General features: G+C 41.4%; 3 protein-coding genes across 5 annotated transcripts; all 3 read left to right on the top strand.

Moving 5' to 3' along the window:
- Positions 1–924: 924 nt before the first annotated feature.
- gata4 (GATA binding protein 4) lies at positions 925–9,071 on the top strand. The gene is made up of 6 exons (XM_086190056.1): positions 925–1,605; positions 5,704–5,870; positions 5,964–6,089; positions 6,444–6,525; positions 7,052–7,203; positions 7,447–9,071. The coding sequence occupies exons 1-6, from the start codon at positions 1,083–1,085 to the stop codon at positions 7,570–7,572; spliced, it is 1,176 nt and encodes a 391-aa protein (XP_086046182.1). The 5' UTR covers positions 925–1,082; the 3' UTR covers positions 7,573–9,071.
- A 5,893-nt stretch (positions 9,072–14,964) lies between these two features.
- fdft1 (farnesyl-diphosphate farnesyltransferase 1) lies at positions 14,965–22,218 on the top strand. Of its 2 annotated transcripts, none has more exons than XM_086190536.1 (8): positions 14,965–15,151; positions 17,258–17,355; positions 18,460–18,643; positions 19,290–19,418; positions 19,642–19,833; positions 19,936–20,112; positions 20,587–20,739; positions 20,822–22,214. In XM_086190536.1, exons 1-8 carry the CDS (start codon positions 15,053–15,055, stop codon positions 21,041–21,043), a joined length of 1,254 nt encoding a protein of 417 aa, XP_086046662.1. In that variant the 5' UTR covers positions 14,965–15,052; the 3' UTR covers positions 21,044–22,214. The 2 variants fall into 2 exon arrangements, with proteins under 2 accessions (XP_086046662.1, XP_086046661.1); XM_086190535.1 differs by having other exon boundaries at positions 15,006–15,151; positions 16,220–17,355; positions 20,822–22,218.
- A 146-nt stretch (positions 22,219–22,364) lies between these two features.
- On the top strand, positions 22,365–25,768 carry ctsbb (cathepsin Bb). Of its 2 annotated transcripts, none has more exons than XM_086190540.1 (10): positions 22,365–22,656; positions 23,320–23,440; positions 23,528–23,613; positions 23,694–23,808; positions 23,896–24,011; positions 24,610–24,695; positions 24,784–24,927; positions 25,002–25,118; positions 25,388–25,516; positions 25,585–25,768. In XM_086190540.1, exons 2-10 carry the CDS (start codon positions 23,321–23,323, stop codon positions 25,659–25,661), a joined length of 990 nt encoding a protein of 329 aa, XP_086046666.1. In that variant the 5' UTR covers positions 22,365–22,656; position 23,320; the 3' UTR covers positions 25,662–25,768. The 2 variants fall into 2 exon arrangements, with proteins under 2 accessions (XP_086046666.1, XP_086046667.1); XM_086190541.1 differs by having other exon boundaries at positions 23,264–23,440.
- The last annotated feature ends 187 nt before the right edge of the window (positions 25,769–25,955 follow it).

The following is a 25,955-nucleotide window of genomic DNA, read 5'->3' as shown; positions in this document are numbered from 1 at the left end:
AGAAGCTGTCAGAGGGAAGTTGCAGCACAATGAAGCGGCCTCGTGTGTTTATGTCGACTGGTGTTGATGACAAGTATAAATCTGTCCTCGCGAGGACAACAAACCACCCGAGACTTCCGACTCACGGCGACGATACTATTATTCATACCTGTCAGGAGGAGGGACAGAAAAGAAAAAAAAAACAAGCTAAGAAGCTTTTAAGGCAAATGTGACGACCGCATGCGTAAAAAGAAGAAGGTTAAATCGTTCCTTAAACTATCCTGACTACATTTTTTTTTTAATTAATCAAAATATTTCAAATTGAAAAAAAATGTAGATTTACCAAAATAAACGACCGGATGTCTTGAATTTGAATTCAACCTCAATGTCAAATACGAATAGCCGGACACATATTAGGCTTCTAAGTAAAGATAAACCAATTAAGGGAATATTGTCTCATTGCTGGTGGACATCAGCGACCAATGAGCTGCCATAAACATCAAAGTGTGTCGATAAGATTTTCACTTCGATATGAGAGACGTTTAGAAGGTTAAAATAACACAAGTGCCTGTTTCAGCAGATTTGACCATAAAGAAAAGAAAAATAAAGAAAGAAAAAGTGTTTCAAGATGAAATATCGGACGAATTAACTTTCTTCTTCCTACCATTTACAATTTGCATGAATAAAGTTAACCGTCTGTCATATTTGGTTCAATGAAGGCCTTGTACGCATTTAAGAGCTGAAATTGATTTTTTAATTCAAACGCACGCAAAACAACAAAGATAGAAGCTGTTTTTGTTCTGTAAAATTCAAGTATGGAAATATTTTAATTAAGATGACGCAAAGGGAGAGGGAGAGAGAGAGAGAGAGAGAGAGAGAGAGAGAGCGAGCTCTCAGGTCGGTCTCTCCTCCTCCTCCCTCTTCTCCCAACTCTTCATCTGATGAATGTTGCGGTGCTTTGCCTCACCGAGCAGCAGCCCTCACTTTTCTGAGCACACGGATGAATTAAACCACGTGTTTTTGCGTTAATTCTCACTTATTCCTTGCAGGTAATTTATCATCAGCTTTTTATCCACACGGATGTCCAGCTTCCAGGAGAGGATATGTACCAGGGCATAATGACAACCAACCATGGACCTCCTTCCTACGAGGCTGGATTTCTGCACAATGCCTCGGCGGGCACCTCTCCGGTTTATGTGCCCACTACCCGGGTTGTCACCCCCATGATCCCGGCGCTGCCTTACCTCCAGACGCCCGGAGCGCCACAACAGAGTACGCCCGTATCGAGCCACTCTGGCTGGGCGCAGCCGGGCGCCGAGTCGGTGCCCTCGTACAACCACTCCCCGGTGTCACCGCGCTTCAGCTTCTCCACCAGCCCGCCTCTGTCCTCCGGAGTGGCCTCGGCCCGGGAGACAGCAGCCGCCTACAACAGCCCGCTCAACATATCTGCAAATGGGAGGGAGCACTACGGAGCCCGAGGCCTCAGCGGGTCCTACCACAGCCCCTACCCGACCTACATGAGCCCGAACGTGGGCGGAACGTGGTCGGCGTCCCCCTTCGACAGCCCGGTACTGCATGGCCTCCAAACCGGTGCTCCACCTGGAACAACACGGCACCCAAACATTGGTGAGCTGAAGAACAAAGAACTCAATTGAATATTAACCCTAAATTAATGTAGAAAATATGTCATATAGCAAACCTTTACTTGAACTTCTGCCATCGACAAAGATGCAGAAAATAAGAGAAAACGTAGTTGATTGGTTTGAACAAACTTGACACGAACACACTCGACCAGGTCACAGGCCCGAGAGAAAAACGGGTTCATCTTGAACTCCTGACCAGTTTCGACGCAAACTTGCACCAAAGCAAATATAAGAGATCTGCAACCTTAAGCTGCAGAAATAAAGAAAGCTACAGAATAAAAAAGATGAACATTCCAAAAAAAAAAAAAAACACTTTTCAAACACGAGACTGTTCGACAATTATTGTAATTCAGTCACACACAAGGAAATTGTGCGTTTCTAATTTTTTTTGCCTTCTCAACTAAACTCTTTCCAGATTATGTATCTATTTAGAAAAATGACGCGACAGTTAGCACGTTTGTGCTAAACGCAACTGAACGTCAGATTGAAATGAAACAGGATTGTTTTATATTGATACTTTACTTACTTACTGACTTGATCCAGGCTCAACAACCACGTCAACCAAAACGATTCGAATCAACTGTAATAAATTGTATGAAGTTACCGATCATAAATTCCGCCGTAAGTGAATCTCAAAAATGAAAGAAATAAAAAGATTTCTGAGTCCTCCCTGAGGCTGAATTTGTTTTTTCGATTTATGTTGTTGACGCGATTTTTTTTTCCAACTTTTTGAAATCAAACCTGACACAAAAAGCTATGAGAAAAGGCTTTTACGACAAATCACTGTTTTTATTCCTAAAATAAAACTTTATTATTTTATTGCGCTAAAGCGTGTACTCGAGCCCCCTCACAGGTGCATCGCTGCGCAGTTAGCGTCACTTAACCCCCCCCCCCTTTTTAACTGCTTTTTAAACTATTAACAAGTCATTTAACGAAGCTAAATGGGTAAATTGTTGCTACTTCTTTTTGAATTTTTTTTTTTTAAAAAGCCCTCAAACTTTCCATGTTTTTATTAACCAAAGGCTTTTCATAAACTCAGTTTTATGATGAGTTATGAACAAACTAACATGACCACTGATTAATGTGATGGAGCTCAATAAACAAAATTTTTTTTTTTTAATTTTACACATAAGAGTCAGACACGTGACCAAACTTGTAATATAGTTTGTTTGTTTTTTTAATTGAATTAAAAGTACATATCATAAATATACACATATATGAATAAAATGATGGATGGTGTGATATATTTGACTGAGGGTGAATTGTTTATCAGTTTGGTTTATGAGTTGAGCTGAACTGCCTGTAGGTGAGAGTAGATTTGATCTGAATCTCTTCCTGATAGCTGCAAAGACAAAAAAAAAAACAACAACAACAAACCCTCACTCATTCAACTGCAAACACAACCTCATATGTACTTTAACCATCTAACTGCTATATATTATTCTAATCATCTCGATCATTAACGGACGCCAGTGGAGCTTGAAGCAGAGCTCTTGAATGCGTGGTGGCTTCAGGCTGCAGGTGTATTACGGATACGTAGGACGACAGATTTCACAACAAGTTAGATTTTGCTTTGCTTGCAGTGTCCCGATGGCTACGTCATCTATAGGTGTTTGTTTGACCTGCGTTTCTCTCCAGTGCTGCTGCTGCTGGTCTAAAGTCTGCCATTCAAACGAAATTAAACTGAATTATTAAAAAAAAAAGAAGCAAACAATCAGTCTGACATGTCGGGGTGTTTAATAGTTTTATTAAGTGTAGCTTAATATTTTTTTTTCTCAAAAAAAAAAAAGCCCTAGATTTTCAATTAATAATCATGTGACCTGCTCTTAAAAATGGTTTCACAGGAGCGCCCGCTTTGAACTCCTTGATGAAGACAGAAAGATCAGCGGTGCAACAGTGTTGGAGATAAGAGAATTGATCCAATCTGACCTCTCATCTGATTTCAATCACACTCAGCTTCAGGTCACTCGCTTGTTGTGTTTATAGAGAGAAGGAACAGGTCTCTTTAACATCTCATTGTTTTCAAATCACATCCGATTTCGACAAAACGTCAGTGCTTGACCTAAGTTAAAGTGACCGGAGAAGATGAAGACCTTCATCTGTTAAAGAAAACAACTTTCCTAACCAGATAATGAAAGAGGAAACAAAATTAAAACCATCACTCCGGTAGTAATTGCAGAACGCATACGTGTAACAACCTCATTAAAAGAAGTTTAATTTTATTTTTTTTTCCCTAAAAATATCAAATTTTAAATTATCTCACCAGATAGACATCACCAAAACACTCAGCTGAGACACGTGTATTCATTAAAATTGATTTAATACTTGCAGTTTAGCTATAATCTTAGTTTCCTGTTTTTTCTTTTTCAAATTAATCCTCCCATTGCAAATTGGAAAATTGTTTTTATTGAAGCAAGTAAAGCATTAGAGAAGCGCAGTGAACAGACAGGTTTTAAAATCGAGGATACTTATTTGATTACATTTTCATATTTTGTTTAGAACACCCTGCGAACACTGGATTGTTGTTTTGGGGAGGGTTTTTTTTTTTGTATTTAAATGTCAAAATTTGAAGTAAATACAGCTGTTGTGCTATAATGTGAGACAAATTATTAAGATTGCTGATGTTAAAGTTAGAAAAATTCACCATTATTTAACTGTACAGGGAGATACCTTCATTCCCTTTAACTTCCCTTTAATGTGTGTAATCTGTAGGCTGATAAAGAGACACACTGACATTTTTACAATGGAAAAACGCAAACCTTCATTCAGGCAGACAAGCAGCATTGTGTGTGTGTATGTGTGTGTGTGTGTGTGCGCGTGTGTGTATTGTCTTGTGTTGATGCATTGTGTTGGCTACAGTTGCATCCCAGCTCAAGGCTGTAGCTCGCCTCATGTGTCTGTTTTGCTCGCAGCCTTGGGGGTGGGGGGTGTAAACACATGTGGTCAAAGTTGCCTCCGCAGATGAGAAAGTAGTGGTCAGCAAATTTAACACAACACAGCGCAACTTATCGGTTTATAATAAACGTCTGGTAGACGCAGAGGGGTGTCTCGGTCTCCTCTGTGCACGATGAAAGGGAGGATGTCACGTTCTCCGAGGGAGAAAGAGATTCAGAAAGAAGGCCCGACGTGACAGACGCACAGTCTCTATTTCAATATGATGGAGCTCTACTCCGTCTCTATTTTCAGCCGACTCTTTATCTGGAGAGGGAGCTGTGTGATAAGGAGGGATTCCAGGCTGCTGGTGTGTGGGCCCTCACACCGGACAGCCTGCACCTCCTGCTGGTGTAGAAACCCACTGCATTTGTAAATAGACAGATGAGGGGAAGACTTCAGCCTCGATCAATCTCTCTAGGAGTCACAGAAATATTCTTATGTTTGGGCTTCGTACTCAAAAATAGATGTCTTGAGCTCATTGCTTCACTTCTTTGTGACTCCAGAATGCAGAGACCACTAACCGTTAGCTCGAAGCTAAAGTCAGCCAACGGCTAATAACATTTAAACTGCCCCCCAAAAAAGTCCATTTACAAATTCTCAAGCACCTCATCCAGTATCATCCATGTCTTCTCTATCCAGCCATATGCTCAGTAATGCAAAAACACTCTTGACTTGAGCTAAAAACAAACTCCAGACAACATTTCCAGGGGCAAGTGAATTGGTTTATTTGAATGCGCTAGCTTGTCGTGCTCCAGAGGGGTTAGAAGTTATTTGAAGATGTGGATTATACAGACAATGTGCCTGAGAGTTTGTGAACCGACACTTTTGGATGTTTTTGCTCTTGTTAGCCATCAGTCACCATTAGCTTCATGCTAAATATATATGTAGCTTGCTCTTTCTGCATTCTGGAGTCACACAGAAGGGAAGAGAATCAACTAGTTTACGAGCTCAAGACTCCTACGGCTTAGAACTTGGAAGGTGACGTATGGCTTTAATTTGATCCTCCCTGCACAGGTTAGCAGGCGATCAAAGTCAAAGTAAGATTCATTCAGTCTTGACCTACATGAGACTGTTTTTACATGACAACTGCAAATCTGTGCTCAGCCACTTAGGACAAGTAACATGTTGTGTTTTCATCCTTCATCAGATCTGTTTGAGGACTTTGCTGAGGGTCGGGAGTGTGTGAACTGTGGGGCCATGTCGACTCCTCTGTGGAGACGGGATGGTACCGGCCACTACCTGTGTAATGCCTGTGGACTGTACCACAAGATGAACGGCATCAATAGACCTCTAATCAAACCGCAAAGACGACTGGTGGGTGACATGGATAAACCAAGAGAGTGTGATAGTGAAATAAAAGAAAAGAGCATAAAAAAACCCAAACATTTTTCTTCCTTTATGTCTCAGTCGGCCTCCAGGAGGGTGGGTCTGTCCTGCACCAACTGTCACACCACCACCACCACCCTCTGGAGACGAAACGCAGAGGGCGAGCCCGTCTGCAACGCCTGCGGCCTTTACATGAAACTCCACGGGGTAAAAGAGACGTTTCTGTCTTTCTTTAATTCATCTTGAAGAGCTCATTTGCAAAATACAGTAACAGACATTCTTAAAATTGAACACGTACATATTTCTTCATTGAAATGAAATAAATGTTTAATTTTTTGCTTTTGTTTATCAGGTGTATTATTTTGCTACACAGAAATAATGTAATTTTATGTAAATAATGTTCAGAAATAATGCAATTCAATTTAGAAGTAAACATTAAAAAACATAAATAAAATAACTACATTGTGCGTAAAAATATAGAGAATCATACTTTTTGATTGATTTTTTTTTTTTTTTTTTTGGACATCCTGCTTGAAATTGTTGTGTCTTTTGTGTTGACAGGTCCCACGACCCCTGGCCATGAAGAAAGAGGGGATCCAGACCCGCAAACGTAAACCCAAGAACCTCAACAAGACCCAAACTGGTCAGTCTCCAACGCGCCTCAACTCATGTTTGCTTATAAGTAAATATGAGAGGCAAAACACATAAATATCATTGATTTTTTATCGTTTCTATCAGTTGCAGTAATTGAGATGAACAAAAATAGTTATGAATGTTGCATGAGATGTATAAGAACAAGTATTATCATATATTCTTTTGTATACAATTATTTGGCAGTTTCACACATTAAACTTGAATAGAAAAATAACACACACACACACACACACACATATATGTTACCAATTAATGGTTCCCTATTATTGTGGCACAAGATGCTCTGTAGGCCATATTTGTCTCATATCCGAATTATGAGATGCATATCCGATGCGTAAGAAACTGAAAAAAAGATAAGTATATGCATTCATTTATTTGCCTAAATCTATTTAAATTCAATTATCTGAAACACTATGAGCAAAACTGACACATGCATGTAATCGCATAAAAGTTTTCTTATTCCCGTTCAATCTGAAGACATAGGAAAGATGGATTGTGTAATATTTGCACTACAGGGACTCCTGGCGGTGAGGGGACTCCAATGACCTCAAGCAGCACTCCCCGGGCCCCCGCTACCACCACCAACACCACCACAGAGGAGCCTCGCCAGATAAAGACAGAACCAGAGACTCATAGCTTGTACACACACCACACCTCACACACACAGGTGATGATTTTGGATGTGATGTCTAAATATTTATTCTGATCAAGTGTTATAAAGTCTTGTTATCATATTCAGTGCTGATTATTTACATTAATAAGTATGCTATGTGTATTCCTGGTTAAAGAACTGCATTTCGCGTGTCTTTCTCTTAGATTTGTATTCACTGTACTGCACCTGTATGTAAAAGTGCAAAAACGGCACACACAATCCCACTTCATCCGACGCTGTCTCCCCCTCTCTGTCCAGATTTCAGCCCTACCAGCCTACATGGCAGCTCAAGGAGGGGCCATTCCTCTTAAGATGTCTCCTGGGGGCCACGGCGGATCCTCTGGTTCAAAAGCCGAGCCCTGGAATAATCTAATCCTGGCCTAGAAGACCTACATCCCAGCATCTCAACTCCTACTATATCTGAAGTATGTCATAGAAACTCTCTTGAGAGTCTGAGCTGGCTAGAAGACTCGTCCGCTGCTCTGGTGCAGCGACGCAGCCTCTTCAGTGTGGGAGCAGAAATTGAGATCTAACACTGCAAACAGAAACAGGGACTGAAGGAAGGATCGTGGAAGAGCAGCACTGTGACAAGATGTGATGATATGAAGAACAGATGAAAAAGGGAAACGTTGAATGACTGACAAATATCGGACATGATTGCCTTGATGTTATTTTAAGTACCGTACAAATATTTGTCTTTTTTTTTTTTCATTTGAATGATTTGCATAGTATGAACCCAAAACAAGCTCCAAAACAGGTTGTACAGAGGTTTCACAACCAATAACACCAACTCTATCCGGATGGTAATGTATTTTTAGCTGTGATTTGGGAGGTTATTTCCTAACTCTCTGCGTCCCTGTCCTGGATTTAAAGGAACACATCAAGTTTTTGGGATATATTCTTATTATTTGTCATTAATAGAGCCAGAAAAGCAGATGGAGACCCTTCTATCCTCTCTGTGTGCATTACAGAGCTCCACACCCCACCGGTCGGATAACTACCAGTTAGCTTAGATGCAATGAATGCTAACAGTTGCACAGGAGAAAAGGCTGTCTTAAAAGTCGTCAAAAAACATTTACTCAGAGTTGTCTTTACCTGCAGTATTAGAGCTAAGGTTGTGCATAACACTCTCTGTAGAAAATATGTTAAAAGTTAGCTCGCTTTCTTTGAAGCTAAGCTAAAAAGCGGTTAGCCTTCCGGTGGAGGTGTGAAGCTATAATGCACACACACATACACACACACACACACGCGCGCGCACACACACACAGAGGAGAGAAGGGTGTCTGTCTGTTGTTCTTGCTCAAAAAAAATGATGGACAAGAAGCATATTTCCAAAAAGGTGGCTTGTTCTTTTAAAGAAAGACACTATAAGTTCCCTGTGAAACAAAGACAGCGCACGCTGGATGTGATGCGTGTGAACCGGCTCCCTTTCCTGACACAAGTGCATCCACACTTCTCCCCGTACTTGGTGCAAAAATCCAGATAGTATTTATTATTAAAGACACAACCCCTAACAACATGATGGTCTGTGTGCTGACAGTTGTTTGATAAAGCCTTGGGGTTCTGTATGATAACTGTACAGTATTTTAGCTTAAATTTGCTTGTGGCAAGCAAGGGGGGCAACATGTAAATGTGGGTTATGGTCCTATGTAATTATCAAGATAACAATTATATGAACGAATAAGTAAAACCTCCACTCCAGTATAATTGTGTCATACACATTTTGTCAGTAAATGCAGAGGACACAGTAAGAGATTTGGCTTTTCTCAGTGCGCTGTAGAAAACCAATGAAGATGAAGCATTGTGACATTATGTAAATGTGTATGAAATGGTTTACAGACTGGTGTCATTCGCTCCTCTTCATACGCATCAATAAAGTAAAGATGGCACTCTATAGTGATTTTATTGACTGTTTCTACAGTTGAGTCGAACATCTCTTGATGTTTCAAATCCATGACCAAAATAAAACATCAAGAGATGTTTCAAATCCATGACCAAAATAAATAAAGTATATAACATATATATATATATATATATATATATATATATATATATATATATATATATATATATATATATATATATATATATATATATATATATTTGATAGACAGTATTTTAGATCAGGACTTTTCAACCTTTTTTATTTCAATGGTCCAGGGCCCATTTACAAACCAAAAAAATCAAACAAATCCCAAATTAAATGGACAACTTCTAATCTCATAATCTACTTGAAATGTATGACTGAAAACCAACAACTTCAATTCCCTAATAAATACAATAAAAACAATGAACTTCTTAAAAATATAGTGAGTGTGGGCTTCAAGAGGTTTTCTATTTGTGGTTTGCTTAATTGACCCCCTGCAGCCTGTGGAATGGGATTGTCCTAAATTTAAATATTTAGGCCTGAACCATTCCTAAAGCTAAACTAAACCAATCAGAAGGACAACTATTTTTATTTTATCAACTTTAGATGGTATTACAGTAACACAGTTCTTTACTTGAACATAGTAAATTCCCTCACAAAAGTGAACATAAACTTGCAAGCATTTTGCAGCCCATTAGAGGGCACTCCGAGTCCACCATATGGGCCCCGACCCAGCGGTTGATCATTGCTTTAAACATGTTTTGAATCCCCTTCTGAGAATTGTATTCTTCCAATTTGCAGATATTCTCGTGTGAACTTTTCAATATCTTTGATAAAAAGTTGGACAGTACTTTGATTGAAGTATTCTGTCAGTTTCTCCCTGATGAACTCGGTGTACTTGTCCTGCACCATCTCACTCCAGCACTGCTGAAATGTGAGTCTAATCTGATCCTGACATACATCTGATACTTTTGAGCTAAAAGTATGCTGAAGCGCAAACAAGCGACCTTTTTCCAAAGATTCCCTGAAATGTTCCCCCTTTCTTGAAAGCAGAAGTTGAGCGGCTGCAATCATGACATTAACCTCCTGCGTGGGGACTTTTCTCTCGTCCTCTGGTTTGCATTCAAAAATACAGCTCATGATTTTAAAGTAACTCCTCCAGTCCTGCCCCTGCGCCGGGGTCATCAAAGGGAAAGTCAAATTTTCAGACCTCAGGAGGTTTTTAACGACAGAATACAGACTTTCACTTAAAACTGTAAGATTATGTCTCTGTTCAGCTGTTTTAGTGTAGCTCTCATGGCTCTCATTTTGATCTATACAATCCACTTGTCCTTTGCTGACATCCCGAAAGAGATTCTCTTTAGTTCCTTTGAACCCCCAACATCTCACATACCCAACATGAGTCTTCACCCCATAATCACTCCACCACTTCTGGGCCTGTTGAACCAAGTTCAACATGCATGGGACAGTATTTCTTGTCAAACACGGGCTGTTTGTGGTGAAAACATACACTTTCCAGTCACCTGCTACAAGCCCAGAGTCCAGAAGTTCTTGGGTTTGTTTAATGATGATGTCCTCACTGTGTTCTCCGTTGCTGTAATTAGGATAATAAGGCCCATACATGACGATCTCCTCTTCTTTCTCAATAACAGCCCATGAAAGCTGCTTGTCTTCAGCACCGTATTCCTCAGAGATGTCACGATGGAACTCCAAGAACTTCTTATTGACAGATTCACTGAGGAAAATGTCCCCGCTGGCTTGTCTAAGCTTGATATGTTCTAATACTCTCGTCACAGAGTCTTGCGTGTCGGACCAGGATGACATCTGCTCTCGGAGGCTTTTGGCGTCTCCGTTCACATGAGCTTCACGAGCGAGGGGGGTCACCCTGTAACACAAACGCGTCACAATTTGAAATCACTCGAACACTAATTTACAATCAACAATAAAAAAAAACCTGATTTTACTGTTATTCAATAAGGGTTGAAAGTGATGCTTCACTCAAAAGTTGTAATATGTTTATCAAGTACTTCATTTTAGATGTCTTGAATTCAGTAAGTTTTTTTTATTATTATTATTATTCTTTTGCTTTATTTTATATTGAATCCAGAGTTCAGGAAGTGCTAGCTTCATATAAGTTGCTGGAAGCTAATGGAGACCAAAGATATGAAACAGCAAAACTTCACAAAATATCTGTTAATAAACTCTCCATTAAATCATCGAGTATAACCCCTGGGTTATACGCTGAATACTTCACAAATAATTTTATTTTTGAGTGAAAAGCTACTTCAAAATAAAATGGCAGAGCGAAACCAAACCTGACCAGCTAGAGTGTTGAGTTAAAGCCCCACCTCCCAGCTTTTCCCCTTTATAAGCCCTGAATGATGCTAATTCTGTTCTTTGACATCACCCCTAGAGCTGAGTGAACTGATACGAGTAAGGGGAAGAACAGGGAAGCACAACTTCAAACACGTGTGTATCATAGAACTTCCTGTCACGCTGTCTTGACATTCACTCTGGACAGCAAAGGAAGAATTTCATCTGTGCAGGGAAACCCGTTTCTTATCTGTGCATACGACAGTAAAACTTTGAAACCTGAAAGTGAGCAAAATCTAACCATGAACCTCATTGTAAAGAGCAGGACTCGTATCAACAGGGACGGAAAATGTGATACCTGGAATGACTTCTCTGACCTTAAAAAGCCCTGTGAGCATATGAGCGAGCCTGATCTTCCTGCTGTCGCACACTTTCTGTACTTATTTCAGTCTGACTGAGTCCATCTCACCTGTCGGTCTGATGTCCGTCCAGCAGAGTTTTCACACTTGCCAAATACCTCTTTGCCTTCCTGTCGCGTCGAGTACGTTTACGACTGAACCTGAAGAAAATCGAAATATCAGACATAGAAAATGGAGGGCAGATAAAGTCATAATAGGACTTTGGAGTTCACAATGCAATCGTGACCAAGATGGATTACTGAATGGATTGTTGAAAAGATCAAGTTAGCGGTCTCTACAGTGCAAAATGCCATATATTTGAGCACAACGGCGCATTCCTCAGCCTCTACTTCATATTTTACCACAATGTACAGGTACTTTACTCACCTGGGTAGTTCCATCCAGACTCATCTGCTCTTGTTTGACCAAAAACTGTAAAATTGAAACAGGAATGGTTCCAGTCGTCACACCTCGGTGACTCAAGACTGTGAGGTGACACTAAAAAAGCAGACAACTGGAGATTTTTTGACTGTGAGTGCTGAGCCCCTCCTCTCACTGATTCTCAGTGATTGTCTTACCTGTTCAGTCATAATATATTGTTTCTATTAACCACGTTCCTCCTTGTACGCGCGCATGTGTGTGTGTGTGTGTGTGTGTGTGTGTGTGTGTGTGTGTCTTGGCACCCTCGGGTCCTCTTTTCTCTGGTTTGGCAAGTTCACAGAAGAATGCAGAGGAGATGAATCAAAGTCCTTGTTCTTCCTAAGTGTGAAAGATGACAGTTATCCTTCAAAAAGTGAACCCAAAAAAAAAGAGCTGAAGATTAACGCCAATGTATCACATCCAGCGTGTCACAATCTTCATGTTTGTACGTAAATATGATGCTCGGGTTGTTTTTTTTTCCACAGAAACACCCCGAAGAAAATCATTTATCATTACATTGTAACCTTGCATTGATGCCAAAATAAATTTGTCCAAGTCAACTTTGACTTGAGTGTGTCGTCATCAGTTTTGTTAGACGGACTGAAAAGCTGCATAAATGTGCCTCAAACACGTTTCCGCCTGTTGACGTATGAAAATCCATCAAAACATCCTCACTGGAGGTCTGACACACTTGGCACATTTGTCATCTTTTATCAACATGACATTGTATTACTGTGTTTCTCTGGCTGCAGCATGTGTTTGTGTTTGTTTCGCAAAACCCTGGAACACTGCTATAGTGGGTTAGGGGTTTGTTGCCCTTCTTTTTAAAATTTTCCTGATTTCTTTAGCTCCCGACCTGCCCTCGCTGGATCAGATGTGCATGGATTCTCCGCCTCAACAAATTGAAATCATGACTTTATTCCACAAAATTGCATTTGCATGGTGGTAACTTAAAATCTTCCCCCAGGATGGAGGTAAGCAAATGAGGGTGAAGGAGACTGTAGCTCCAAACCAAAGCTATGCAGAGTAACAGGTTAGGCAGTATCTGGATGTTAGCAATGGACAGAGTAGCATATCTGTCACAATACATGTTTAAGTACACCTTCTCAAGTACTGTAATTAGATACTTTTTCATTTAATGTTCTGTGACCCACTCATCCACATTTTAAGGGAATTATTCTACTCCACTACATATATTTGGTAACTTTAGTCATTTTTATAACCCTTTTTATTTGTACCTCTCTCATCATGATAATCTGCACACGTGTTACTTTTTCAAGTCATAGAATAAAGTCACAAACTAGAGCTACAATAGAAACAGATATCCATTATGAGTTTTGGGGGCCCTCTAGTGAGTATGGAAGTCAAAGCAAGTAGTAATGTTGTGTGTGTGAGTGTGTGTGTGTGTGTGAGTGTGTGTTCTTGTACTTGCTACATATTGAGGACTTGAATATGTAATTAACCAACAGAGTGAGGACATTTTTTTTGAAAGTGAGGATATTTTAGTTGGTCCTCACATTTTCAAAGAGCCGTTTGAAGGTCAAGACTTGGTTTTAGGGTCAAGGTTAGAATCTGGTTTTGGTTAGGGTCCATCAGTCAGTTGAGATGGTTAGGTTTAGGGTCAGGGGCTAGGGAATGCATTATGTAAATGAAAGTCCTCACAAAGATATAAGAACAAAGACATGTGTGTGTACTTGGTTTTTGTTATCTTTTGGAGACCTTTTCTGATATAAACACTCACCTTATCAGGACCCCTAGTCCTCATGGGGACCAAAGAGCGGTCCTAATGCAGCAGAACTTAATTTATGAACACCTGGTCAAAGTTAGAGTGAAGGTGTAAATTTCAGTTAGATTGAGGTTAAGATTAGGCATCAATTGGTTCAGGTTAGGATTAAGATTCGGGTTTGGGTGAGGATATTCACATGAATGGAAGTCAATGGAATGTCCTAATAAGGACAGCTACGCAAACCTGTGTGTGTGTGTGTGTGTGTGTGTGTGTGTGTGTGTGTGTGTGTGTGTGTGTGTGTGTGTGTGTGTGTGTGTGTGTGTGTGTGTATTATGGGAGGACAGGGCTCACGCACTCTCACCACACACTGCAAAACTAAATGGGCTGCAGCCAATGTCATAATCTAAACCAGTGCTGTTCCTGCTGACAGGCCATTGGCACTGACATAAACACCATCTATTCTATCACAAAACTGAATGCACTTGAGCTTTTTCTTTAAATGCAACATGATAAGATGCGTAAATTATAAAGAAATGGATCGCATTTGTGAATGAAGCCAGCGTCAGTAATGAAACTGCTGCTTTTCCTTATCAAAAAAATTAGTACTGTGAAAACTAAATGTGTTGATGTCTTGTCTGTGTGCCAACAATGTAGCATTCACAGTGACCTTGCCTTTGTTTTTTTTATACTTTATTGCAATTCCTGTTTCAGACATGATCATAAATGTGTGAACTGAAAATACTTTCGCTTCCTTTTTAGTTACAAAAAGCGACCACCTGAGATATTACGGCGGTCTATCGCTAAATGTTTGGGACGTAAATCTGCGGGTACCTGAACAGTTCTTCCTGCCTTCAGCTTTCTCTGTCTAATTTTATTGGTCAGGTTTCTCTCGCGTATCTGTCAGTCAACCAATAGGAAGCACGGCAGTCCGGTTGGGCGGGATATCACACCAGCCGTACGGTTATGTCATTGGACGTTGATCTCTAAGCCCATAACCGTCCAGCCAATCAGAGGAGTCAGTCGATCTGACGAGCCGTGTGATTGACAGGCGTATTCTCTCGTGGCGCTGCTGCATCTCGGCGACTCGCCTACTTGACAGCATCGATTTCTCTCAACACGAGCCGAGCACCTGAAGCAAACATGGACATCTTGAAATCTCTTGGCCACCCGGAGGAGATAATCAACCTGATCAAGTTTAAGATGGGAGGATGCACAGCCGTCACCCGCAAACTGGATCAGGTGAGTTGTCATTGCTTTCTTACTCTGAGGAAAAGAGATTCAGACAGCAACCAGGAACAGAGCATCACTAGCACACGCCGTTCCGCACATTCCCGCATCAGCAGACGTCTGTATGTAGATGTCTGCATGTGCTTATACGACACGCAGTGCGATGGATGGACTACGGGGTGCTGTTTCACCTCTAATTGAACCGTCTAATGAGATCTTGGCTCGGGTACAAGGGCCGAGATGACCGCTGACTGGGGATTTGAGTTATATAATGAGCTTGGAGGGCCGGGAGAGAAGCTGTGCGCAGGTTTGATGGATAATCCAACAGTCTGAACTAGAGTATGGATTTATTAAAAAAAAAAAAAAATCAAAATGTTCAGAAGCTTTTTTTTCTTCTTTTTTTTGGAAACATCGATAAATATCACGTTATTTGATGTTGCGTAGAAACAGAGAATCGGATATCTAAAGTTGGCGTTCCTAAACTTGCTCACCCGACTTTTCAAACATTTCATTTCATGAGCTATCTGACTAACTTGTTTTTTTTTGGGGGGGGGGGGGGTATTTAGACAACAACAATTTGTATTAATACTGCTAATGCATGGTATAACATCACATTTATACAATAGCCACCATATATCGATATGTCACCCAACCCTTGAACAACAGTGTGACCCAGACAGGGACAGAGCCTCGGTTTAATAAGAGATATTTATGTTTAATTGTATTAACTGCACTTTTCAAAGTCCCTGCAGTACTCAATGATGTTTACTACAAATCAGTTTATATTCCAAGGAGATTGAACTATGACTGTCTTCTACAGTACTGATGACATGATGAGGTTGTCATCTGCGTTTCAAATGTAATTTTCCTTTCTAAAATTAACTACTTTTTTAATCATGTAAACTGCAAAAATTGTACAGCAGTAAAGTGCATCCTTACTCCATATGGCACAATATCAGGAACATCGGTTATTTCTATTTGATTGAGCACAGTTCAATCGCTAATAGTAAATCAAGAATTAAATCAAAACACAAATTCTTATCTTTTTACAAAGTTTTTTTTTCTTCTATTGTCACACAGCGGGTCCACGGATGCCTTAACATTGAGTTCAGCTGCACTGCTGAACCACGTCCTTCCTACCGTCTTCCAGCAGGGGGCAGCAGAAGTCGCACGATTAGTGTTAGGCGTCGATTTCAATGTTCATCACACACTTTTTGCTTTTCTGAAAATTTCACAGAATAAAAAAAAACACACACACACATAGCGGAAGAGTATACTTATCGACATTCCATTCGACATTTTCACATCCGTGACTTCCCTAAATTCGGGGAATACGTGTCACTTCTGCTTTCTAGCCGTGTTGGCCAGATTTTGTAGTTGGGTGAGTAAGCACAAGATGTCAGATGGTTTCAATAGCAGCAGTCACATGTGAGTGGCGCTCATGCTGCGGACGAACACGGTCCCTTCCGACACGTCATGAGCCATGCGCGTTTTTTACAAAATAAATGTACGAACTCCGTCTACACGTTCGATCATATCCTGTGACAGCGCACTAACGCGAGAGAAGGATGAATGCTGAACTACATTAACAAAAAATCTGAGCCAGTTTGTGGTGAGCGTGTGTGCGTAGCAGCCCTCTGGAGCTCCATGTGTGAAGTTGTTGATGTTGTTGGTGGTGGAACTGGGAGGAGGAGCGAGCGTAGATCTACAAACGCTCTGCTCGGTCTCTGCCCCTCTACTCGGCCAGCAGGCGCTGTTCTCAGATCAGACGTGAGCGTCCTCTCCAGCACGGTTCTCCTCGCCCGACCCTACAGGCGCTTGCCCTCTACATGAGTTTGGTAACACCAACTTCTCCAGCAGCGGTGACATGCGCAGAGTCTTTTCATAGCTGCAGGCTCGTCTCGTATGGCCGGAGCTTGCTGCAAGTGTCCGATCTCTCTATCCGTGTTTAAGCGCTCTCTCTCGGTGGCACCGCGGGGTTCGGGGACCGCTCCCCGGTCCCTCCTATCGTGTTGGAGGCTGGGGGAGCGAGGCCTGCAGGAGGCCGCCCGACCCTCCAGCGCCCTCAGACCAGCGGGCTTCTATCGCCACTCGGCCTTCTTGTGTGTTTCCTGCCAGGAGTCCATGAGTGACAGCCTGCGGACCTGCTACCTGTACCTGAACCAGACCAGCAGGAGCTTCGCAGCCGTGATTCAAGCCCTGGACGGGGAGTTGAGGTGAGTCGCAGCCTGCTTGCCCGCCTGCCTCCAGGGGTGTGTCTCCTCCTCTGCAGGCTTGTTGCTTTCTTACAACCTGAGGGTGTTGGTGGGGGTTGCTTTTACCTCCATGTTGCTTTACTTTTTAGGCTTCATTTGTTCTTGTGGCCTTGCAGTTATGTGCATGTGCAGCTACTGTGCCAGGGTTTGAAAATGAGAGCCTTGTTTATACAAACAGATGGTAGATACAGATTATCAGTTCAACCTTCTCTCAGGAGCCTTAATAAACCAAAATGCACTGCTGCAATGAGCCAAGTTTTTTTAATGGACTTGTTCATAAAAAAAACAATTACAATGAACACATTATGGTCAGGGTTCACTTTTATTTGAGGATAAAAACTTAAACTAGGAGTAAAATGTCAGTAATTAGAATTTCTCAAATCTCAGGAAGATGTTTTATAAAGGTGTGTCTTTTGCCTCACTGTGTCTCCAAAATTCAACGTACGACTTCAGGAAAAACAGTAAAGTTGACAATTGCACCACTGACCAAACTTATCGCTACTGGAACTGCGTAAATTAACCAATTAGTCAGTTAGTCTCTCCAAATAAATCACCTACTAGTTTTATCATCGGTTAATCATCTTAGACCTTTTTTTTTCCTGACCAAAAAAAGTCAAACACGCACAGAAAATAAGGATTACAAGGATTTATTCAGACTGACCCGTCATGGTCTCTTGAAGTACTCTTACTTGCAGCCTCTAATCTTTACTAACGTGTTGAAAGATGATGTAACACTTGCTTTTGATGCAGATACGAGGTTTCATGCACTCTTTAAATATTCACAGTAAGAACGCTTTAGCCAGAATAGGAATTTATAGGAGTGGGCTGCAGCGTCTTCTAATTTAAGCCCACTTCATGTCAGAACTGTCACCAGGAATGTGACAGCTGTTTGTATTCACATATTTAAGTGTGTGCGTGTACCTTTACGATAGGGTCAAAGGTCAACTTACCCTGTGTGTCAGTTGCTATATTTTTTTGCCTCTGTATGTTCAGCTTCCACGCAAACTTGAATATTTGTTTTTGTTGCTCGATGTTTGAAATCAGATCTTTTTTGTCGTGATCCAGACATGCAGTTTGCATCTTCTACCTGGTGCTGCGAGCACTGGACACGGTGGAGGACGACATGAGCATCCCTCTGGACAAGAAAGTTCCCATGCTGAATGATTTTCACACCTACCTGTACCAGGACCAGTGGAGATTCAGTGAGAGCCAGGAAAAAGACCGGCAGGTTCTGGAGGATTTCCCCACGGTCAGTAGCTGCCCCTGGAGTCAATGAATATGAAGAGGGTTTTTTTTTTTCACCTTCAAAATACACTTTCTTTTTCTCTGCATCATCAACCATGAACAAAGGAACTATATTTCTGGTGGAAGTGTCTACCTGCCTACATTTCTGGGTCCAGAAGCAGTAAAAGTGATAAAACTGACAATAAAAGTGACGATACGAGACACACACGTCCCAGTCACAGCGTCCATCTAGAGGAACAGTGTCTCAGTGATTGCTGCTTCCAGATTTACTGTGATTTAGTGGCAAGTAAAGTGTCAAAACCCGTAGTGGTTTGAAACTTTGTTTGAAACAAAAAAGACTTGCTATGAATTTCCACAAAACAGCATTCAAACAACTTCTAAAATGCTTGTTTTCTAAATGGAGTTCGGCTTTAATCGGATGCACTCAGTTTCACTTACAAATACATGTAAAAATGTTCTCGACCTAAATGTAAATATAACTTACGCGGAGAAAAAAAAACATGAAAATCTTCTCAGATGATGCATCTTAAGGTTGGTAACAGAAATAGAGATGTCAAGGCAGTATTATGGGTAATTTTCCAGTCTTGTGGCTCAGATAAAAGGCTGGTACCCACCACTAACTGACATCTGGGCGTGTCCTCACTAAACAGATATCACTGGAATTCCGAAACCTGGCTCAGGAATACAGAGACGTCATCTCAGACATCTGCCACCGTATGGGAGCGGGAATGGCTGAATTTCTGGTGAAGAAAGTGGGATCCATGAAGGAGTGGGACCAGGTAAACGTTAACCTTGTTTATTAGGACCGCAGAAATGTCACCATCAGAAGAAGACAAAGGTCAAAGTCAGTGACAGAGAGTGATAAATAACAATGGGTTTCTGATGCTGTTGATATCTGCGCTGGTTTCAGCACACACACGCACACACACACACACACACACACACACACACACACACTGATTATGCGCAACAATATTTTATAAATTTTGCTGGTCTGTGCAGTATTGCCACTATGTGGCCGGGCTTGTGGGCATCGGCCTGTCTCGCCTGTTCTCTGCATCCCAGCTGGAGGACCCTGAGGTGGGGCGGGACGCTGAGTTGGCCAACTCCATGGGTCTGTTCCTCCAGAAGACCAACATCATCCGAGACTATCTAGAGGACACACAGGAGGGACGTGCTTTCTGGCCACAAGAGGTAGTGTGTGTGTGTGTTTGCGGGACTCTGAGCCAAACAGATATGGACTGAGACAGTTTGTTTAAAGACGTCACTCTCCTCCTCCTGTCTGTTCCCGGGTAGGCTTGGAGCCAGTTCGCAGGTCGACTTGAGGACTTGGCCCAGCCGGAGAAGTTGGATTCAGCTCTGTCCTGTCTCAACCTGCTCGTCACCGACGCTCTCCAGCATGTCCCGGATGTTATCGCCTACCTGTCTCGCCTCAACAACCAGAGCGTCTTCAATTTTTGTGCCATTCCCCAGGTAAAGACGAAAAGTTCTAATTTGAAGAGATCAAATTCATGCTGTCTTATTCTTTTTTTATGCTCCATGATGGTGTGTGAAAACATTTTTGGTTCATTTTAGAGGGGTGACACCTTTCCAACAAACTGATCCCTGGGTTGTGACATTAAAAATGAGCCTGCAGACGTGTGTATTCTGTATTTGCATGTAAACAGAAATAGCAGCTGCACCCAGACCAACAATTTCACATAAGTGCCCCCTTATAAAGACTAATAAATGGTTAAAAGTGTATTATTACTTGCATTATAAACACATCATAAGTCATTAGCTAACAATGCAATTAATAATGCACTTACACTTATTAACATTTATAAAGGGAGACTTATTGTTAAGTGATACCTTTGTAATTTGGATGGAATTGTCAACTTTTTGGTGAAAAATGGAAATATTAAAAATGAATGTTGTATTTACATGTGTTGTTCCTCTGCTGACCAGGTGATGGCGATAGCTACTTTGTCAACATGTTACAACAACCCCATGGTGTTCCAGGGAGTAGTAAAGATCAGGAAGGGCCAGGCTGTCACGCTCATGATGGAGGCCACTAACATGAGAGCTGTGCAGACCATCATCAGCCAGTACAGCCAGGAGGTGGGTGTGGTTTAGCGCTCGCCCCCCCACCGCCGCCGCCACACTGAAACACCTAAACCAAACCCGTTTTCTTTCTATCCAGATTCTACAGAAGGTTTCTAACTCTGATCCATCACGGGACAAGACCCTACACATCCTGTCTCTGATCCAAGAGAAGTCTGCCCTGTCACAGTCCAGCCTCCGGACCCACCACCTGTCTCCCATGTATCTGTCTGCTGCCATGCTGCTCGCTGCTGTCAGCTGGCAGTACCTCAGCACCACAGCGGCGCAGGCTCAGGGTACGGGTGACATGCAGGGACAGTAAAGCCCTTCAGCACTACCTTTCATGGGTCACCACAGACTGAAGAAAACCCTTCAGCCCTTCACTTTTCCAGAGGTTTCTTTTTGGAACGGAGGAATCTGAAGCACTTGTCTGTTGCCCACTTTAATATGGCCGCTGCAAGACCATGGACATCTTAACTCTAGAACAGGGATGGGTACTTGGAGCAGGCTGGGGTTCCAGTAGTTTGTGATTTGTTCCAGTATCTTGCATCTGGATTAATTATTTACACACAGTTTTGTGTGGTTACACTCACCAGCATAAAAGGGACTTGGAAGCGATTCAGGGTGTTTTGTTATTTGATATTGTTTTTCTCTCTCTTTTTTTTTTAAATGGGACTGAATAAAGTGAGATTATTCATCAAGGGCGATATCAGTAGCACAGTGGTCTCAGGTGAACTGAAAGGTTAAAATGCACAAATAATGGGGGAATATGGTCACCAGACTTCATTTGGCTTTTGCTTGATTAAGCTCAGACTTTAATTATTTTCATCGTGTCATTGCTAGCTGTAAAAAAGTGTCTGTTGCCTTTCAAATACTGACAAGTAAGTGTCACAAGACATTATTTCCCTCTTGCATCACTTCCGTCTGTCCCCAGAATGCCGAAAGAGTCAGCCATGTATATGGTTAGCTTGATGCTAATGGCTACTGATGGCTAACGACAGCTAAACAGTCGATACATGATACAGTACGTGACTAATCAATTCCAGAAGTAATGCCAGAGAGAAAACAAAAACCTGTTTTGTGAGTTAAAGACAACAATTTGTGATCATTTAAAATGCAAAAACAAACAACAACACATTTTTGGGTGTAGCACCACTTGAATATTCCGCTCGTTTCTAGAGGACAGTTAAATGAAAGAATGTTACTGCACGTTATTTTACAGCATTTGTGCTGTACATTAGCAGAGACTATGTAGACAACTTCTCGTTCTGTTCTTTGGCAAAGAAAAACATAAACCAAAATTCCAGGTGTAATTTGACAGGGACTGTTTAAATAAATAATGAAGAACAAATATAATTTCTGACGTGTGATATTTTGAATGCTAGCTAAGTGTCCTTACTGCAGCTTTGGTGAGTAGAAAGGCTAGCGGGGAGTAACCTTGAACAGAACCAAAGGAGCGCTGCAAACATTGCTATGTAATGAGAAGTTTTGATTTGTATATATTTGAAAAAATAAAGAAGTGAAAGGAAATAAATGATCTGAATGCTGCTTCTACCTTCATTTGTTGGTTTACTATTTATGGGGTTAGACTACGAGCATCGGTGGATGTTTCTACAGATTCTAGACTGTAAAGTGAAAGATCAGGTTTAATATTTGTAGTTACATCATAGCAGTTCTTCCTAGATAAACTGGTATCATGCGATTACTGCCGCTCCGTATTGTGAGGCCATTCTGTTTTTGTTTTGTTTTTTTAAGTGCCAGTTGACCTTTTGAACCATGTTTGCTAGACGCGTGACTTACATGACGATGCTTTTTTTTTTTTTTAAAACAAGCATGTGATCCCATATATTTTAGCTTGTAAAAAATGGTAGAACAAAGTGAAAGGATTGGTGTTTAGTCTTCAATAGGAATTGGACCGAAGCAACAACCACACGGGTAAAACTGAATATCCTTTCCACTTATTCTTTTTATTTTTTACCTCTAAAACTTTAATTTAATGAATCTCTAGTGTGGTTTATCTGATCCTGACATGAAATCTTTAACCGATTATAGTTGAGATATTCCATCACAACAGAATTTCACAATGTATTGTTTTGTTGCTTCAAGTCTGCATATGTAGGCTATTATAAAATTGTTTTGTTTCAATATAAATAATCTACACTGATCAGCATTACGCAGCATTAAAAGCACTGAACGGTTTGGTATAACAGCCCTGCAATAAACTGTATAATCATTAAGATCTTTTTGCTCTATTCTTAAGCTTTCACTAAAGCTGTGTATCAACTTTTGAAAGTCAGTGTCAGGATATGAGCCCTGGGTTTTCTCGAGTCAACTTTATTTATCAGCCATAATTTATTTTCCTTGTAGTATACTGATACAGCAAGTTTTGCCTTCTGCTTTGTAAATAAAATTATCCCCACCCTCAAATTCTGTTATTAACAGGATTAAAAATAGATTAATAATTAATATGAACTTAAAACAATTTTTTTTTTTTTTTGCTTTTAACTTTTATGTTCGCCCTTGTAACTGAACATGGAACAAGAACCAACATGCTCCTGTAGGTTTGAAGCAACAATCATGACTGCGGTGTGTTGGCAGGATGTGCTCACTGGCCCTCCTCCTCCTCATGACCGTGTCCGTCACATGGGCTCGGCCGCAGCTTCCTCTCGCCTCCTCAGAGATGGTCGACGTCATTAATAAGGCCAACACCACTTGGACGGTGAGAGCATTGTAATAATTGCTACTAAGTCTCTGGTTGTGTTGCTAACAATCCCTCCTAAACTTTGAAAATTTTAATTTGCTCCAGGCTGGCCAGAACTTTTACAGTGTTGATATCAGCTATGTTCAGGGACTGTGTGGTACAATCCTGAATGGACCCAAGCTGCCACAGGTGTAAGTTTCATTTACCGGTCAGGTGACAGTCAGCGTGTTCTTCTTATCTTCAGACCTTAATGACATCCTCTGGTATTCAGGGTCCACAATGTTGCAGGCATAAGGCTTCCAGATAGCTTCGACCCCCGCCAGCAGTGGCCCAACTGCCCGACAATCCAGCAGATCCGAGACCAGGGCTCCTGTGGGTCCTGCTGGGTGAGCAAGAGGAACATAACAGTGGATCAAGTGCATTTTAGGACCACCTCGTCTCCCAACTTGTGACCCCTCTTTGATTTACTGCAGGCTTTTGGGGCAGCTGAAGCCATATCTGATAGGTTATGCATCCACAGCAGTGGGAAGATCTCTGTGGAGATCTCAGCAGAAGATCTACTGTCCTGCTGTGATGAATGCGGCATGGGGTCAGTGTTTGTTAAAATTCAGTTAAGGTTTCCTAACTTTTCCCCTAATGTCCCCTGCTTAATAGCTGAAATTAAGTCCAAAATTATGATTTAATTGTGCCCAAGGATGTTATGGTCACAAGGCCTTTTGTCTGAGTCCACATAAAAAAGTACCCGGCAGATTTTCACTGAACTTGGTGGCAGTGTGGTATAAATATTCATGGAGCAGTTACACTCACGAGGCAGGAGTGAGGGATAAGGCATTTAACGGGATTGTTCAGAGTCTAGTGGGTGACGTCAAATCTGGAAGATGAAAATGTGAAAAACCACCACCACACAACCTCAAACTGCAGTCAGACCCATCTGCATGAAATACTATTCATTTGTACACACTGCTGATAGAAGAAATTCCTGTTTTGCTATGCATGAAAATATCGTGTTTCCTATCCTCTTATCATAAATTCCTGGCCTAAATTTACTTCTCAAACACGAAGTCCGCATTCCAAATTTTGGAATAGGAGACTCGTTTAGCCTTCAGTCAGGATAGCAACACCCCAGCTGCTTTGATTATAATCAGTCTCTTGTTAATCATTATCTTTACTTACGCATGTGCTTGAAGCTGTTTTGGCGGTTTTCCCTCTGTTGCTTGGGAATTCTGGAAAAAGAAAGGACTTGTGACAGGCGGCCTGTACGACTCCAGTGTAGGTGGGTTGAGCAGAAGTGTGAGTTAAAGTCTGTTTCTACTGTTTCCCAGAGGGTAAATTCTTAACTTTGTGCTGACTGTGCGGCGCAGGTTGTCGACCCTACAGCATCGCTCCCTGTGAACACCATGTTAATGGAACTCGTCCCCCGTGCCACGGCGAGCAGGAGACTCCCAAGTGTGTGAAGCAGTGTATTGATGGATACTCACCGTCCTATCAGAAGGACAAACACTTTGGTAAAGAGTTCTTCCCCATGGCAGTGTTTCTCTTAGAACTTTTCTAATTTTTTTTGATGTTGTCAACCCCCCAGCCAGACGCACGTATGGCGTCCCTTCGGACCAAGAGCAGATCATGACTGAGCTGTACAAGAATGGACCTGTGGAAGCAGCTTTTTCTGTCTATGAGGATTTTCTGCTCTACAAGAGTGGTGAGGCTCCTACGTTTGACTGTATTTACACTGCAAACACATCCTGTACACACACACCGGCGTAAAAACAGCTTGTGTTTGACATGCAACTTCTCTGCCTTTTTTTTAAAGCGTTAAATATTGCACAAACATCATTCTGCAGGGTGAAAGGTCGAATGATCCCCCTGGTGGAGAAATTATAGCTCAGATTTGAGATGTTCTTGAATGTAACAATTTTGGGTTGGCAACAAAGGTGTCCAAGGTTGTGAACATTCTTTGTGTTGCTTTAGGTGTGTACCAGCATGTAACAGGGGAGATGCTGGGTGGTCATGCCATTAAGATCCTGGGCTGGGGGGAGGAGAAGGGGACGCCATACTGGCTGGCTGCAAACTCCTGGAACACTGACTGGGGAGACGAAGGTTTGACATCAATAAAAATCTGCATCGTGTTTCTTGTTCAGAACTTATTAACCCCCCCCCCATTTCAGGTTTCTTCAAGATCAAGCGTGGAAATGATGAATGTGGTATCGAGTCAGAGGTTGTTACAGGAATCCCACTCAACTAGATAGAAGGATCCCTGCATTTTGTGATTTACACATCTTTTGATTTTTTTTCATGGAAAAATCCTGTAGTGAATTCATGTAATCGTCAAGGAATAAATTGCAACACACGATGAAACATTGGTGTTTTATTATTGTGGTTATTAAAAACACCTATGGCTGTGGAGGTCGTGTAAATAAAACGAAATTTAATTTATAAATTAATAAAAAGTTACTTACAATCCCTTTCAATTTCTGTTAATCACATTGGAAAACAAAGTTGGACAACAACAGAGCTCAAACGGTTCACCCTTCTCCCG

Source organism: Aulostomus chinensis, chromosome 20, assembly GCF_037954235.1.
Source record: "Aulostomus chinensis isolate RoL2024-O1b breed Wild chromosome 20, RoL_Achi_v1.0, whole genome shotgun sequence".
Classification (NCBI taxonomy): domain Eukaryota; kingdom Metazoa; phylum Chordata; class Actinopteri; order Syngnathiformes; family Aulostomidae; genus Aulostomus; species Aulostomus chinensis.
Note: the sequence above shows the minus strand (reverse complement) of the source record. Positions and strands in the feature narration are given on the sequence as shown.